General features: G+C 43.2%; 2 protein-coding genes across 2 annotated transcripts; one reads left to right on the top strand and one right to left on the bottom strand.

Moving 5' to 3' along the window:
• The first annotated feature begins 822 nt into the window (after positions 1-822).
• On the top strand, positions 823-3885 carry LOC148121624 (PRAME family member 12-like). Its single transcript, XM_087906752.1, has 3 exons — positions 823-1103; positions 1421-2008; positions 3318-3885. Exons 1-3 carry the CDS (start codon positions 823-825, stop codon positions 3883-3885), a joined length of 1437 nt encoding a protein of 478 aa, XP_087762878.1.
• Positions 3886-9309: 5424 nt separating this feature from the next.
• On the bottom strand, positions 9310-12376 carry LOC148121625 (PRAME family member 12-like). The gene is made up of 3 exons (XM_087906753.1): positions 12096-12376; positions 11191-11778; positions 9310-9877 (listed from the first exon to the last, which is right to left on the bottom strand). The coding sequence occupies exons 1-3, from the start codon at positions 12374-12376 to the stop codon at positions 9310-9312; spliced, it is 1437 nt and encodes a 478-aa protein (XP_087762879.1).
• Positions 12377-17574: the final 5198 nt, after the last annotated feature.

Here is a 17574-nt window from a genome sequence, read left to right on the forward strand (position 1 = left end):
ACCTTTAATCCCGACACTAGGGAGGTGGAGACAGGAAGGGATATGACTGGGTGGGGAGAGGAATATAAGGAGGGAGGAAACAGGAGCTCAAGCATTCAGTCTGAGAAGTTGTTGAGACCATATTTGGTCTGAGGATTTCCTAGAGGTAAGAATTAGTGGTTGGCTGCTCTACTTCTCTGATCTTTCAGCTTTCACCCACTAATATCTAAACCTGTTTTTTTTCTTGTTAATTAAGCCAATTAGAATTTTTACTCCATCTGTCAACCCCAAGTTGCCCAGGGTGGCATTTAGCTCACAGAGATCTTTTGGCCTTTGTCTTCCAAGAGCTCAGCTTGGCTTTGGGTTCTAAAGCTTTTTGAATAATAGGAACTGAATCCATTACAAAGATCCTCCCAACAAGAACTATTGATTAAATTCAAACCATAGCCTGTGTGAGGGACCTTGAACATTACAGGTGAGGATTGTGAGAGGCATTAGAAGATGGTTGTCTGCAAAAGTGTCTGGTTCATGTTTGATTCTCCTCGTTCTTGTGGCCTACTTAAGTGTAGTATGAGTAAGGGGAGTATGGTTAGGCAGGATAAGCAGGATCATTAGTTTTAATGTGTGCTCATATCCATGTGGCCTTCGAGGGAAGGAGGGCTATGAAAAAGACAGATAGTGAGTGATAGGAAATCTAAGGTTCCCAAACACTTCAGGTGAGTGACTATGGTCCTGCATAGTTTACATGATGAAAGAGCAAAAATTGGCTTGCAAAAGGTGTTTCCTCTGAAAGGCTTTATTCCTCTGCTTCTTTCCTCAGCATCTGCCTGCTTACATGTCACGATGAGCTCCCCACCCACACTCCAGAAGCTGACCATAAAACGTCTGCTAAAGAATGAAGCCTTGACCAATGCTTCTTTGAAGATCCTGCCCAAGGCTTTCTTCCCACCACTATTCAAAGACGCCTTCACAGGCAAACAGACAAACATCATAAGGGCAATGGTGGCAGCCTGGCCCTTCCCATGCCTTCCTGTTGGATCTCTGATGAAAACTCCTAACCTGAAGACCTTGAAGGCTGTGCTGGGGGGCCTGGATTTGTTGATTAACCAGAAGGATCGACCTAGGTAAGTGAGACCAAGGTATCATGGAAAGGAAGACTCTGGGTGGAGGGAAGTGATTGCAGACTTCAGAATGTGGTCCAGGTGTAATCAGAGCTTAGAGAAGTGATTAAGTGGAAAAGGACAGTGGTGTGTGGAGCACACTGAGAAGAGATGTGGTCAATATACAATGGCTCTTTCCCTCCTTGTCCTGTCAACCAATAGAAATGAAAACACTCTGCATTCAAGGAATGGATTTCAGGGAAGTGGAGGTGTGGGGTCAAAACAAAGTATAAATTGACACTCAAATTGTCATTTGAATCTCCTTCTCCTTTGACCAACAGCAGTTGGATACTACAAGAGCTAGATTTGCGGGATGCCCAACATAACTTCTGGAACTTTTGGGTTGGCACAGAGGATGGTGGCTGCTCTCCAGATGTCATCAGTGAGACCCAACCAGTGGTGCATGGACCCAGACGAGGGGAAAAACAGGTTGTGACTGTGTGCATGAACCTTTTCCTCGACACCAGCCATCTCAGTAAATACTTAAAATACTTCTATTGGTGGGCCAAAAAGCGAAAAGATGTGGTTCAGGTGATGTGTCCAAAGCTGGAGTTTGGAGCCACCCCTCTCTACAACCCCCTAATGCTGCTGGAGGTATTTGACCCAAGCTCTATAGAGGAATTCACAGTGAATGCACGTTGGGACTTGATTACCCTTGAGATGATAGCCCCTGGCCTTGGCCAGATGAAAAACCTTCAGAAAATCCTTCTCAATGGAATCTGTGTACCTATGGAGTGGTTTGGAAACCGCAAGATGGTCAAACAGTGTATTGCAGAGATTATTAATCAGGTACCAGAACTCAAAAAGATCCAGCATCTCCAATTGAATGATGTCTGCTTCCTGAATGAACGACTGGATCAAGTACTCAGGTGAGGAAGGATAGAGTTCTTGCTCCACAGGCCAGGGAAAAGTCTTGCAGTGTTCCATGAAACATCAGTGTCCACCTGTGGCTTTCCATCCACTCCTGAATGCAGAAGTCCTATGACTTAGGGAAATTGATCTGTAGTCTTTCTTCTGCTCTAGTTCATGATCTAGGAACAGCCTTTGTTAGGAAACCAGATGAAGGGAAAACAGATCCACAAAGTGAATGAGGTCTTAAGCCACATGCTACCCCATGTCATCTCTTTCCTCAGGACTTTTAACAGTTTAAATCTCTCTCTTTCTCTCTCTCTCTGTCTCTCTCTCTCTCTCTCCCTCCCTCCCTTTATTTCTATTTCTCGTTCTCTCTTACACACGTACACATATTCCCCAATGGTCAAGTGTTCTTTGAACAGAGGTAGGGCACAGAGAAATGATTGAGAGAGAAAAAGACAACAGGGAAGGCCTGTGAGCAGGACAGAGGCTGCGCTAGAAAAGTAGGGCTCATTGAGACCGTTATTGGCACACACAGGTCCCTGCTTCTCTGCCATATAGAACAGGGGTGTGGTGATTGGGAGAGAGCTGGAACCACTAGACAATCCCTGGGTCTCAGTGGGATGATGATAATTGAATGACCCAGCTTCTCTCCCACTTGACCAACAGGGAGACACACACCCAATGAATTGGGAGTCTTCAGAGCAGGATCTCATTTAATGGTACCAGACAGGAACTTTTATAGTGTTGTCTTGGTGCTGGAGCAGCTCAGGATGTGTTGAAGCACAGTAAAAAATAAGTGCTAATTATATTCTGCCACACTTGAGGAGACTTTGCTGGGCAGAGGAGGATCTAGGTCAGCCACCCAGAGACAGGACTCCAAACTCTTGCTAGGCTCAGGAAGTTACACCAGGCCTCATGTCAAATCAAGTTAGTCTCAAGAAATTACACTTGGCCTCACTAAACACTAGTTAGGTTCACAAAGTTACACTGGGCCTCACACACAGAACTCATGAGGCCCAACTCCCAGATATGGCTATAAGTATCCCCTTGTTGGTCCTTCTTGGTTTCCTGCTGTTACCAACTGTCAGCTTAGATGTTTCTGTGCTCGACTGTACAGAGACAACAGATTTGGGGACAGAAACGGTCACAGTCACAGTCATTTTGCATGTGTTGTTAAGTCTGCATCAGGGAATACCCTGGTCTTGATCTTAATGATGCACTCAAAATGAACTTAGACCCGACTGGCCTCTGCTACATTGAAGTATCATCCTTTCTTTACCGTTATTAGACTTTACTGAGATAAACTCCTCTGTCTCTCTGTAGGTGCGTGGAGAGTCCCTTGGAGACCCTTGCAATCACTCGATGCTCACTATCAAATGCAGACATGAGTTATCTTTCCCAGTGTCCAAGCATCCACAAACTCAAACATCTGGACCTGAGTGGTGTAACTTTTTTGAATTTAGACCATCTACTGCTAGGAAGCCTGCTAGAAAGACTGACAGCTACTCTACAGATATTAAAACTGAAGGGTTGTATGATCATGGATTTCCAGATTAGTGCCCTCTTGCCTGCCCTGAGCCAGTGCACCCAACTCATTGAGGTCAATTTTCTGAAGAACTTCCTGTCTGTGAACAGCCTGAACAAGCTGTTGCAGCATACTGCAAAACTGACTCTGCTCACCCGCGAGATATACCCTGCCCCTGATGAGGTCTATGATGACATTGGTGATGTACAGCCAGACTTGTTCAGCCAACACTGCAGTGAGCTCATGGAAACTCTGAAGTCTATTAGACAGCCTAAAGATGTATACTTTGTGAGTAAGAGATGTCTAGATTGTCGGGAATTCTGTGTCTATAACATGGGGACCGCACTCTGTTCATGTTTGCAATAAATGAGGAGGGATCTCTGCTGGGCTCTGAGAAACAAAAGTCTGGAATCAAAAGACTCATTGGAGACACAAAACCTGGAATCAAACATTTTTGGATGTACTTGGGGAAAGAAGATTTCTTCACAGGTTTTTCGTATTTGAAGAAGAAAAATTAACAGAGAACTGAATGCACATGATCTGTCAACAGTACAGCCATGCCCTAGTGCATCAAAAGAGAGCTGTAAATTGAGGGGAATTCATCCCAGCACTTTCATGTTATGACCGTCCATAGGTACAAGGAATGGGTTAAAATGAAAGGAATTTCCAAAGAGCATAGGGGACTGGGTGAGGAGGGTCTCACAGTGTTCTGTTGCTGGAAGGTATCCATCTTCTGGTTGTCCACCTCATATAAGAACCAGGAGCATATCTGCTTTGTGAAATATCCGGTTGACTGAACAACTGAGGGTATTGGACCTAGTGGATTAGCAGTGTTCTGCTGTGATTTGTCCTTTCCTTGCTTGGGTAAAAAACCAAGGAGTATATGATCTCCCCACTGTTGTTGGCACTACGATATCTAATCATTTTCAATAAAGCAATTTTGAATAAGAGCACACTGTATCCTTTAAATCTACCGAGTGAGTTCTTTAATGATCTGACACTTCTGTACCATGCATTCTGCCTACACAGTCTCCATACTCTTCTGTCTCTCTGTCTCAGCCCCTTTCTCCTAGATCTTTCAGAGGAAATAATGACCCAACATGCCTGTCTCTTAGAGATTTTATACCCTTTACCTTTGTGACACTAGCCCAACGTGCTATGTAGATTCTCTTAGTGATGTGTAGATATGGCTCAGTATTTGAGAGGGCTTCGTGTTCTTCCTGAGGACCATCATCTGATTCCCAGCATCCACAAACATCTGTGACCCCAGGAACTCATCATCTAATATTTTCTATTACTCTCTGGAAACACTTGTGTCATTGGCACACATATACACACACAAATATGTATATACACACTGTTACATATACATAATTAAATATAAATAATGCCTAGGATAAAACCGAGGGTCTCAGACTCACTGGTCTTTGCCAGTGAGGCATCTATAGCCCAGTTTCACTTCCCTCCATTCCATTTTCAACAACCCCTGCCTCATTCTACCAGTGTCTGTGGGCCTGACAGGGAGAGGCCTATTCCTCAGTGGCTATGTCTACTCTTGGGTCCTCCACATTTGCCATTGTATAAATAGATGGAGTACTCCCTGTAGCCAGTTCTTTCTTCTCTGCACCTGCAAAGTCTTTCTCATCTTGTCTGAGTCCTGTTTGCTTCCCTGGGATGAATTTTCTCTGTAAACAACACATCCAGTCCATCAAGCAGAGCTTTCAAAGTCTCCACGTGGGGGGTCCTTTATCAGGACTCCTGCAGGAAAGCATGGGAACAGCCAGGCGGAAACCATGACCTTCAGGATGTTTGTATGTCTGTTAATGAAGGCATCTTTAGTGAAGGCATCTGAAAACATCATTGAGACGAAGCCACGCAAGCAAGTCCTCCAGAAGAGAAATAAACAACGTACCTCCATCAGAGGCCTCTGTCTGGCCACCTGCATGAATGTAGGTAGAGCCTGGTCACCCATTCTGACTGGCTTTCAGGGAAAATGATCCTGAGGAATCATGGAAGCAAAGACACCATTTAGAAAACTTAGGAAGTCTTTCTTCTTCCCATATAAGGACCTCTCTGGGAAATATCACTGTTGTGATTAATGAAAAGCTTGCCAGGCAGGGAATCTCCATCGGAAAGTAATTTCTGGGGTAGTTTTACCTCCAAATCATCAATTGCTATTAGCTGTAATTACATCATGGCCATAATATCTCACGATAAATGTTCCTGAAAGCTGATGGTGGAGGCCTCAGTCTTCACATTTTGATCACTGTCTGTCGGTTTTAAAGTCATCCTTCCATCTGGGGTGTGAAGCCTGTCTAAAGAATGCTCTTTCCCAAATACCCTATCCAATTCCAATCACAGTACAGGTAAATCAATATCCACTGAGAAGCAGTGAACAGGAAACAAAGGTGGCAATCCATGTCTTCAAATAAAGTAAAGGAAACTCCCAGGTCCCAATCTTCTAAGCCTTCATTCACCTAGATGATCCTCCCTGAAACAATTGAGAGCATCTGTGAAATGGGCATCATTAGTTACTGACTTTGATTACCAGTTATCACTTGTACTGATGTCTCAGGGAAAGAGACAAGAGGGCTACAAGCTTGGACTCTGTGCTCCAGAGCTGGACAGGGTGGGAAAGAAACACTTAATAGAGGCTTCAGTATCATTGGCGTGGTCTGCAACACTATAGCATTGGAAAAGACAGGACTATGGGATGGAGATGATAATTTACATGCTACATCAGGAAACTCACTAGTTCAATGTGATAGTTGGTTACTTTTAGAGTTTTAGAACATCTGACCTGATGTCTCCAGGAACTAATGGAAGACAACAACAACAAAGAGAATGAAATCTCAAATTAGGAGTAAAATGATGGTACACAAATATGGCCACACAATATTTCTGGATGGTCAACAGATGAATATACACGATATTCTCCACATTATGGTGAGGAACTTGGAAGTGTGTTCCTATCATTAGTCTTCCTGACAGAGCATGTTGGCCAGACATGAGTCCTTCTGGACAGATCACACAGGAATGTTTTCACTGACTTACTGATAAAATCGCAGGTCTATGGCCTTGTAGGCACTAAGCCCTTCAAATAATTTTTCCTTTTTTTCTTTCTCTCTTTCTTTCTTTTTCTTTATTTCTTTCATTTTGCCTTTTCAAGACAGGGTTTCTCTGTAGCTTTAAGGTCCTGTCCTGGAACTAGCTCTTGTCAACAATGTTGGCTTAAACTCACAGAGATCTTCCATCCTGCCTCTTGAGTGCTGGGATTAAAGGTGTGTTACCATCACATGGCTTCCTTCAAAGGACTTATGATAAATAATAGCAATATTTCATGCATCTGTCCTTATTCTATCATAGTCTTTAAAGAAACCAGTAGCACCTAATTAACTAACCATTTCAAGATACTATTAATACCACTTAAGAACTGTAAAATAGTGCACATATCCTTTGTCTTTCTGTAGATCTGCCAACAGTTCAGTTTTTTCTGTTTAAAAGGCAGCCAGGAACTCTTCACAGTTAACAGGTGTGGTTAGCTACAAACTAGGTGATAAGTTTTGTTACATAGCTTCAACGAATGCCTGTGTCCCTGGGAATTTTCTTTGTAGTATTTTTTTATTACTAAGTTATCATTAAGTTGCTAGTGAATGTATTTATATACACACACTTATAATATAATATACATGCATACACTTATATATAATATATATATATATATTATATGCTTGGGAATATCTAACTGCAGAAGACATAGATCGAGATGAATTAGATAGAGAAGAAGAAAAAGGATGTAGAGTAATTAGAACAAGACTGAACTGGAACAAAGTATTGCAATAGAGAATTGGAATTAGAAACGAGACAGAGAATATGAGGAAACAAATTGTAAAGGATTAGGAAGGAAAAAACAAAGATCGCATGAATGGAAAGACGACATGAGTGAGGATTGTTTTTCTACATCCATCAGACTTCAGGTTTTATGTTTATTGTGTTTTCTAATCTTGAATCCCAAGTGAACATCTTCAAGGCAGGCCCTTTAATGTTTTCAGTAATCAACACAGAGGTGATCTTGCCAAGAGAAGTCCTTACGGAAGAAGAAGAAAGACTTCCTAAGTTTTCTAAATCGTGTCTTTGCTTCCATACTTGCTCAGGATCATTATTCGTGAAAACCAGTCAGAAGGGTGACCAGGCCCCACCTACATTCATTCAGGTAGCCAAACAGAGGCCACTGATGGAGGTGGCTTGTTTATTTCTTCTCTGGAGGACTTGCCTGTGGAGCCGCTCCCAGCAATGTGTTTAAATGACTTCATTAAAGATGCCTTCATTGACAGACATACAAACATCCGGAAGGTCATGGTTCCTGCCTGGCTGTTCCCATGCTTTCATGCAGAAGCCCTGATAATGGACCCCCGCGTGGAGACTTTGAAAGCTCTGCTTGATGGACTAGATGTGTTGTTTACAGAGAAAGTTCTTCCCAGGGAAGCAAACAGGACTCATACTGGATGAGGAAGGCTCTGCAAGTGCAGAGAAGGAATAACTGGCTACAGGGAGTACTCCATCTAGTTATACAATGGCAATGTGGAGGACCCAAGAGTAGACATAGCCACTGAGGAATAGGCCTCTCCCTGTCAGGCCCACAGACAAAGGTGGAATGAGGCAGGGGTTGATGGGAATGGAATGGAGGGAAGTGAAACTGGGCTATAGACACCTCACTGGCAAAGACCCAATTTAACTGAGTCTGAGACCCTCGGTTTTATCCTAGGCTTTATTTATTTTTAATTATGTATATGTAACAGTGTGTATATACATATTTGTGTGTGTATATGTGTGCCAATGACTCAAGTGTTTCCAGAGATTAAGAGAAAGTATTAGATGATGAGTTCCTGGGGTCACAGATGTTTGTGGATGCTGGGAATCAGATGCTGGTCCTCAGGAAGAACACAAAGCCCTCTCAAATACTGAGCCATATCTACACATCACTAAGAGAATCTGTATAGCACGTTGGGCTAGTGTCATGAAGGTGAAGGGTATAAAATTTCGAAGAGACAGGCATGTTGGGTTATTACTTTCTCTGAAAGATCTAGGAGAAAGGGGCTGAGACAGAGAGATAGAAGAGTATGGAGACCGTGTAGGCTGAATACATGGTACATATGTGTCAGATGATGAAAGAATCCAGTCGGTAGATTTACAGGATACAGTCTGCTCATATACAAAATTGCTTTATTAAAAATGATTGGAAATCATAATGCCAAGGACAGTGGGGAGATCATATACTCCTTGTTTTTCTACCCAAGCAAGGAAAAGACAAATCACAGCAGAACACTGCTAATCCACTAGGTCCAATGCCCTCAATGGTTCAGTCATCCGGATACTTCACAGAGCAGATATGCTCCGGATTCTTATGTGAGGTGGACAACCAGAAGATGGATTCCTTCCAGCAACAGAACACTGTGAGACCCTCCTCTCCAAGTCCCCTACGCTCTTTGGAATTTTCTTTCATTTTAACCCATTCCTTGTACCTATGGTCGGTCATATCATGAAAGTGCCGGGATGAATTCCCCTCAATTTACAGCTCTCTTTTGATGCACTAGGGCAGGGCTGTACTGTTGACAGATCATGTGCATCCAGTTCTCTGTCAGTTTTTCTTCTTCAAATATGAAAAACCAGTGAAGAAATCTTCTTTCCCCAAGTACATCCAAAAATGTTTGATTTCTGGTTTTGTGTCTCCAATGAGTCTTTTGATTTCAGACTTTCATTTCTCAGAGCCCAGCAGTGATCGCTCCTCATTTATTGCCAACATGAACAGAGTGTGGTCCCCATGTTATAGACACAGAATTCCCGACAATCTAGACATCTCTGACTCACAAAGTGGACCTCTTTCGGCTGTCTTAGAGCACTCAGAGTTTCCATGAGCTCACTGCAGTGTTGGCTGAACCAGTCTGGCTGTACATCACCAATGTCATCATAGACCTCATCAGGGGCGGGGTATATCTCCCGGATAAGCTGAGTCAGTTTCGCAGTGTGCTGCAGCAGCTTCTTCAGGCTGTCCACAGAAAAGAAGTTCTTCAGAAAATTGACCTCAATGAGCTGGGTGCACTGGCTCAGGGCAGGCAAGAGGGCACTAATCTGGAAATCCATGATCATACAACCCTTCAGTTTTAATGTCTGCAGAGTAGCTGTCAGTCTTTCTAGCAGGCTTCCTAGCAGTAGATGGTCTACATTTAAAAAGTTTACACCACTCAGGTCCAGATGTTTGAGCTTGTGCATGCTTGGACACTGGGAAAGATAACTCATGTCTGCATTTGATAGTGAGCATCGAGTGATTGCAAGGGTCTCCAAGGGACTCTCCATGCACCTACAGAGAGACAGAGGAGTTTATCTCAGTAAAGTCTAATAATGGTAAAGAAAGGATGATACTTCAATGTAGCAGAGGCCAGTTAGGCCTAAGTTCATTTTGAGTGCATCATTAAGATCAAGACCAGGGTATTCCCTGATGCAGACTTAACAACACATGCAAAATGACTGTGACTGTGACCGTTTCTGTCCCCAAATCTGTTGTCTCTGTACAGTCGAGCACAGAAACATCTAAGCTGACAGTTGGTAACAGCAGGAAACCAAGAAGGACCAACAAGGGGATACTTATAGCCATATGTGGGTGTTGGACCTCATGAGTTCTGTGTGTGAGGCCCAGTGTAACTTTGTGAACCTAACTAGTCTTTGGTGAGGCCCAGTGTAATTCTCTGAGACTAACTTGAGTTGGCATGAGGCCTGGTCTAACTTCCTGAGCCTGACAAGAGTTTGGAATCTTGTCTCTGGCTAGCCTTCCTAGACCTACCTCTGCCCAGCAAGGTTTCCTCAAGTGTGGCAGAATATTATTGGCACATATTCCTTACTCTAAGTCAACCCATCCCAAGTTGCTCCAGCCCCATCACCATCCTATATAAGGTTCTTCCTGATACCATTAAATGAGATCCTACTCTGAAAAACTGGCAATTCAGTGGGTGTGTTATCCCCCCTTGGCCAACTGGGGAGAGAAGCTGGGTCATTCAATAGTAACCATCCCGCTGAAACCCAGGGAGAATCTGGTAGTTCATGCTTGCTCCCAATAAGCATGCCTTTGCTATTTCTGCCAGAGAACCCAACAACTGTGTGCGCAAATAATGTTCTTAATGAGCCCCACTCTTCTAGTGCAGCCTCTGTCCTACTCACAGGCCTTCCCTGTTGTCTTATTCACTCTCAATCATTTCACATTTACTAGGCCCTACCTCTGTTCAAAACCACTTGACCTTGGGAAATGTGTGTACATGTGTGTAAGAGAGACAGAGAGATAGAATGAGAGAGAGAGAGAGAGAGAGAGAGAGAGAGAGAGAGAGAGAAAGAGAGAGATTTAAACTGTTAAAAGTCCTGAGGAAAGAGCTGACATGGGGCAGCATGTGGCTTAAGACCTCATTCACTTTGTGGATCTGTTTTCCCTTCATCTGGTTTCCTAACAAAGGCTGTTCCTAGATCATGAACTAGAGCAGAAGAAAGACTACAGATCATTTTCCCTAAGTCATAGAACTTCTGCATTCAGGAGTGGATGGAAAGCCACAGGTGGACACTGATGTTTCATGGAACACTGCAAGACTTTTCCCTGGCCTGTGGAACATGAACTCTATCCTTCCTCACCTGAGTACTTGATCCAGTCGTTCATTCAGGAAGCAGACATGATTCAATTGGAGATGCTGGATCTTCTTGAGTTCTGATACCTGGGAAAGGATCTGTGTTAAACACCATTCTCTCCTCTCTTGGTTTCCAATCCACTCCAAAGGTGTGAAGATTCCATTGAGAAGGATTTTCTGAAGGTTTTTCATCTGGCCAAGGCCAGGGGCTATCATCACAAGTGTTCTCAGGGTCCATCGTGCATTCACTATGAATTCCTCTATAGAGCTTGGCTCAAATACCTCCAGTAGCATTAGGGGGTTGTAGAGAGGGGTGGCTCCAAACTCCAGCTTTGGACACTTCACCTGCACCACATCTTTTCTCTGCGTTGCCCACCAATAGAAGTATTTTAAGTATTTACTGAGATGGCTGGTCTCGAGGGAAAGGTTCATGTACACAGTCACAACCTGTTTTTTCCCTTGTCTGGGACCATGCACCACTGGTCGGGTCTCACTGATGACATCTGGAGAGCAGCCACCATCTTCTGTGCCAACCCAAAAGGTCCAGAAGTTATGTTGGGCATCCCGCAAATCTAGCTCTTGTAGTATCCAACTGCTGTTGGTCAAAGGAGAAGGAGATTCAAATGACAATTTGAGTGTCAATTTATACTTTGTTTTGACCCTACTCCTCCACTTCCCTGAAATCCTTTCCTTGAACCCAGAATGTTTTCATTCCTTTTGGTTGACAGGATAGGGAGGGAAAGAGCCATTGTGTATTGACCACATCTCTTCTCAGTGTGCTCCACACACCACTGTCCTTTTCCACTTATTCACTTCTCTAAGCTCTGATTCCACCTGGACCACATTCTGAAGTCTGTGGTCACTTCCCTCCAACCAGACCCTTCCTTTCCATGATACCTTGGTCTCACTTACCTAGGTCGATCCTTCTGGTTAATTAGCAAATCCAGGCCCCCCAGCACAGCCTTCAGGGTCTTCAGGTTGGGAGTCTTCATCAGAGCTCCAACAGGAAGGCATGGAAAGGGCCAGGCTGCCACCATTGCCCTTATGATGTTTGTCTGTTTGCCTGTGAAGGCGTCTATGAATAGTGGTGGGAAGAAAGCTTTGGGCAGGATCTTCAGAGAAGCGTTGGCCAATGTTTCATTCCTTAGGAGACAATCTCTGGTCAGCTTCTGCAGTGTGTATGGGGAGCTCATCCTGACATGCAAGCAGGCAGATGCTGAGGAAAGAAGCAGAGGAATAAAGCCTTTCAGAGGAAACACCTTTAGCAAGTCACTTTCTGCTCCTTCATCATGTAAACTATGCAGGGACACAGTCACTCACCTGAAGTGTTTGGAAACCTTAGATCTCCTATCACTCACTGTCTGTCCTTTTCATAGCCCAAATTTCCTCAAAGGCCTCATGGACATGAGCACACATTTGAACTAATGATCCTGGTTATCCTGCCCAATCATCCTCCCCTGAATCATACTACACTTCAGTAGGCCACAAGAATGAGGAGAATCAAATGTGAACCAGACACTTTTGCAGGCAACCACCTTCAAATGCCTCTCACAATCCTAACCTGCAATGTTCAAGGTTCCTTCACCCAAACTATGATTTGAATTTAATCAATGGTACTTGTGGGAAGATCTGTGAAATGGATACAGTTCCTATTATTACAAAAAGCTTTAGAACCCAAAGCCAAGCTGAGCACTTGGAAGACAAATGTCAAAAGATCTCTGTGAGCTAAACTACACCCTGGGTGTCATGTGGTTGATAGATGGAGTACAAATTCTAATTGGTCTTTATTAAAGAGAAAAATGAGAGAGAGTTAGATATTCGGGGAGAAAGCTGAAAGATCAGAGAAGCAGAGCAGCCAACCACTAATTCTTACCTCTAGGAAATCCTCAGACCAAATATGGTCTCAACAGCTCCTCAGACTGAGTGCCTTGAGCTCCTGTTTCCTCCCTCCTTATATTCCTCTCCCCACCCAGTCATATCCCTTCCTGTCTCCACCTCCCTAGTGTTGGGATTAAATGTGTGTGACTCCTAAGTACTGGAATTAAAGGTGTGAGACATTCCCACCTGGATTTGTTGCTCTGCTTCTCTTTTAGACTGGATCAATCTCCTGAAGCTCAGGGTGGCCTTGAACTCACAGAGATCCACCTACTTTTGTCTCCCAAATGCTGCAGTTAAGGTGTGTGCCACCACTGCCTGGCTTCTATCACTAACTAACATCTCAGCTTACTCTCTGATCTTCAGCTAAGCTTTATATGCTAGATCATAAAGAAAATATCACCACGCATAATCACATTGAATTAAATTTTTCTAACCAAGACTTGAGTAGTTGTGCAGTGTTTGCTCCTTGTGCCCTAGTCCTTGAATTTTGTAACGTAGGCACTCTAGTAAGGCCTCTACAACTGTGATCCAGTTCTCAGAATTTGTAACACTTTGCTTCAATGGTGTTCTAGGCTAGCCTGGGCTACATCAAACTTTTAGTTTCAAAATATTCCCAAGAAACAAAACAAAACGACAACAAAAGCAAAAATACTAACAGGAAATGAGAGACTGCTGAGAGACAGGGTATGTCTGTGTCCTGTGGGGGTGAATGGCTTACATAATCAGGAAACACAGAACACGTGTTATAGGTCCAAAAGTTCCAAGCAGTCACTCCAGGCTCCAAGTCTCCCAGAGTCTTGCCTGGCCATGCTAACCCTCATATCCCCTTCCCCTCACACTTTCCCTTCATAGCCCCACCTTTCAGCCAAAAGCTGCCCCCTCTCTGGATGACTGAACACCTTTCCATCCAATCCCACTTGGACTTTTCCATCTGCAGCTTGAGTAGATCAGATGTGGGAATTTACAAAATCTGACACTGTAGTCAAATTCTAAACCCCTCTAAAATACTTCTCCATGGACTCTGAGCTCTTGTATACATTGTCTTACATATATTATTGTTTTGGAGTTTCTTCCAGATAAAGGTTCAGGAACTTTTTAAGACCTATCTGGAACTCATTTTTTTGCCTGAATTGATCTGTATATCACAACAATTCTCCAGCCTAGTAGAAGGTAAGTAACAAAACGTTTTCCGTCTGATTAGATCTCCATGCAGGAAAGAATGATCTACGATACTTCTGAAGATGAGGAACCATACCCAGAATCATCGCATAAACACTAAAACTTTCTTTCTTTTTCCCTCCTTGTTCCCTTTTTCCCTCCTTCATTTGTTCTTTCGTTCCTCCCATCCCATCTTTCTTTCTGTATTCATGTGTCCTCTCTTTGTTCTTTGTTCCTTCCTTTATTTCCATAGCTATATTAGTTCTGCTTTTGATGAAATCATTTCCTTGATAGGCAAAAAAATGCTGTATTGCCAAGTGGTATTGAGTCAGTGTTCTGAAATCCAGTGTGTATATTACATTTCTTACTGCTACATCCCTCCAAAATCATTTTGGTGCTGACAAGCCAAGCAGGGGCCTACAGAGGCAGAGAAGGAAGGGCTCTGAAGACCTAGAGAGGAAGGCTCTCTCTGCTCTCCTCCTCCATTCTCTCCCGATTGGCAGTAGTTTAAAGGGCCAAAGTTTTACCTGTTTCTTCCCTAACACATATGATGAGCTATATTGTAGACAGGAGTACATTGTCACTCTAAATGATTTCACCTGGGCCTGACATTTGGTGTTGTGGGTTCTCAGTGCCTGAGCTGTGTGGAGATGAAGATGCTGTGTTTAGAGCCTGTGTTTATAACCTGTGATAGTCACTCCAAATGAACTCCTTAATTTTTTCTTTCATTCCTCCCATTCCTTCTCTCTATTTCTATATCATTTGTACTCTCTACCTTGTTTGCTCCTTCCTTTTGTTTTCCACAGCTATACCAGTTCTGCTTTTGATGGAATCACTTACATGACAAGGCCAGGAAACAGCTGTACTGCCAAGTGGTGTTGAGTCAGTGATCTGAAATTCAGAGCTCTTGCTTCTAAGAAATCCTCAGACCAAAAGAGAGTGAGTTGCTTTCCCTTCTACCTTATATTTATCTCTAGAGCTGGGATTAAAGGCTTGTGACTCACTCCCTAGTATTGGGATTAAAGGTGTGAGCCACACCAAGTGTAGCAGTTTTTACATCGTCCTTGTGTATCCCTTGGTGGCCTTGAACTCACAAACATCCAGATGCCTCTGTCTCCCAAATCCTGGGATGAAAGGTGTTTGACAGCACTTCCTGGTCTCTTGTGACTTAGTTTTACCTCTGATCATCAGGCATGCTTTATTTAGAGAGCATATATAAAATATCACTACAGTGAGTAACTTACTTGATTTTGACACTGGTAGCAGGTGTTCTAATCCCAGGCTCCAAAGCTCAGAATGTCCTCTCTAACCATTCTGATCCTTATATCCCCTTTTCCCTCTCACACATGACCCTTGTAGCCCCACCTCTCAGGCGCAAGCTGCCACCAGATTGAACAATGAATCAATCACCCACTTCATCCTCTTTGATATTTCACATGTATAGTTTGAGTGTGTCAGATCTCCATGTAGGAATGCATAAAATCTGAAATTACAGTGTGGATCCCATGTCCATCCATGAAATTTCTCAACAAACTCTGAGTTCTGGGGTTCCTTGTTACCTTGCATTATTAGTTTTTAAATTTTTTCACTCATAATTTCTCTGTATACAGCTGAGGCCTATCTGGAACTCGTTATATAGCCTGTGCTGACCTGTAAGTCTGGATAATCCTCCTTCCCGGGTGTATTAGAATGAATTGGGTTTGTTTACTTTGATTAGATCTCCTTTCAGGAAAGAGAATGAACTGAGATTCTGTTGAAGGTAAAAACCCATTCCCCAAGTCATCTCACAACGTTAGGAATTTGTTCATTAAATGTGTTTGTAATTAATTAGTTTCTTAATTTCAAGTTTGTACCTGCTTTGCCTTTTATGGAATGATTGCCATGATGAGTGGAAAGTACAGCTGCGTTTCAGTAACCCTCCTGTCAAGGGAAGAGGGTTACATAGGGTCTGTTCATGCTGGTTAGATCTCCTGTCAGAGAACAAGCTGAAAACTAGCACTTGTTATAGTTTTGTTTTCTGTGCTGTGCACTGGCTAATTTTATGGCTTAAATCATACACCATAGTAGAGTCAATAGTGCTATGATCTGGGAGCCTACTGCTTCTGGAGGTTCATTGAAAGTAGCTGTTACTCAGGAGGATGGGAAAGAAGGAACAAAGTCAGCATCTGTGTGGTATTCAGAGTGAGCTCAAGGCCAGTCTGAGTAATTTATATGAGAGCTTGTGTTTCACTGGGAACAATGTGAAATGGCCTGAGATGTGTAGAGGTTGCATCCACATCAATCTGTTCTCCATAAAGGGAAGAGAATTAACTGAGACCACGTTAAAGCAAGGCAAAGTCTTTAAACCCGTGTGTTGGGATTAAAGGTTTGAACCACTGCATTGGGAATTCCTGAGTTTATTTGAGAGCATCTAAAAAAGGCAAGACTGTTCTTAAACTCCAGATCACTCTGGCTCTGTACAGATTCCTAGACCCATTTTAGATTCAAGTTAGAATCTGCTCTGTAATTCAATCCCTTTCTAATTCCTTGAATTATTGTTCCACAGATTACAATTTCACAGTTGTTTGAATTATGATTTCCTCTTAACTGTGTTGGACTCTAGTGTCCAAACCGAGAAGGAGTCTCCCCCAGAGACCAACTCATACACCACAGACGATGCAAAAGCATGAGGATTTTACTAATTCTGTCATGACAGGGTCCCTCAGCATTCGCGAAGCCGAGAGACTCCAACTAGCTGGTACAGTCTACTTTTAAAGGAGAAGGGGGGTTGTTCTTTGACCATTATGATTGGCTTATTTGAAAAGGGCTAATATCAATAATTGGCTGGAGAGCTATTGTCAGATCAGATGAGGTAAGAGGTCATTTTGACCCCATTTCCCAGGGGACTGAGTCAAAAAATACGTGTATGGGTAATTGTTCAGGAACTGAATATGTGCATGTGTAGCTGTTAGGTCCTTGGTTCCCAGGGATGAGGGGAAGCACTAAGGCACGGAGGCTGAGAGGGTTTGGAATTGTCTGAAATGGTTTCAGAATTGTCTTAAAGTCTTACACTGTAGCTTATGAATTGTCTTGGGATCTGCTAATTGTTTCCTGAACACAAGCCCCATGTCCGAGTTGATTCGAGAACTAATCTTTAGGAATGTGGTTGTATGAGCCATGACTATTTTGATGACAATGAGACACATCGGCTCCTGGCAGTACCAATTACTTCAAGAGGGTGATGGGCATTGAAGAGACTCCTTACGGACTTGGTTGACCACTAGGCAAGAAACTGCTTCTGCCTGGCCTGATGAAGTGGACATGGAGGACCCACAGAGAAATGACTGCAAAACTTGCCTAAAGATGAGATGATCCT

Source organism: Myodes glareolus, chromosome 6 (assembly GCF_982192425.1).
Source record: "Myodes glareolus chromosome 6, mMyoGla1.1, whole genome shotgun sequence".
Taxonomy (NCBI): domain Eukaryota; kingdom Metazoa; phylum Chordata; class Mammalia; order Rodentia; family Cricetidae; genus Myodes; species Myodes glareolus.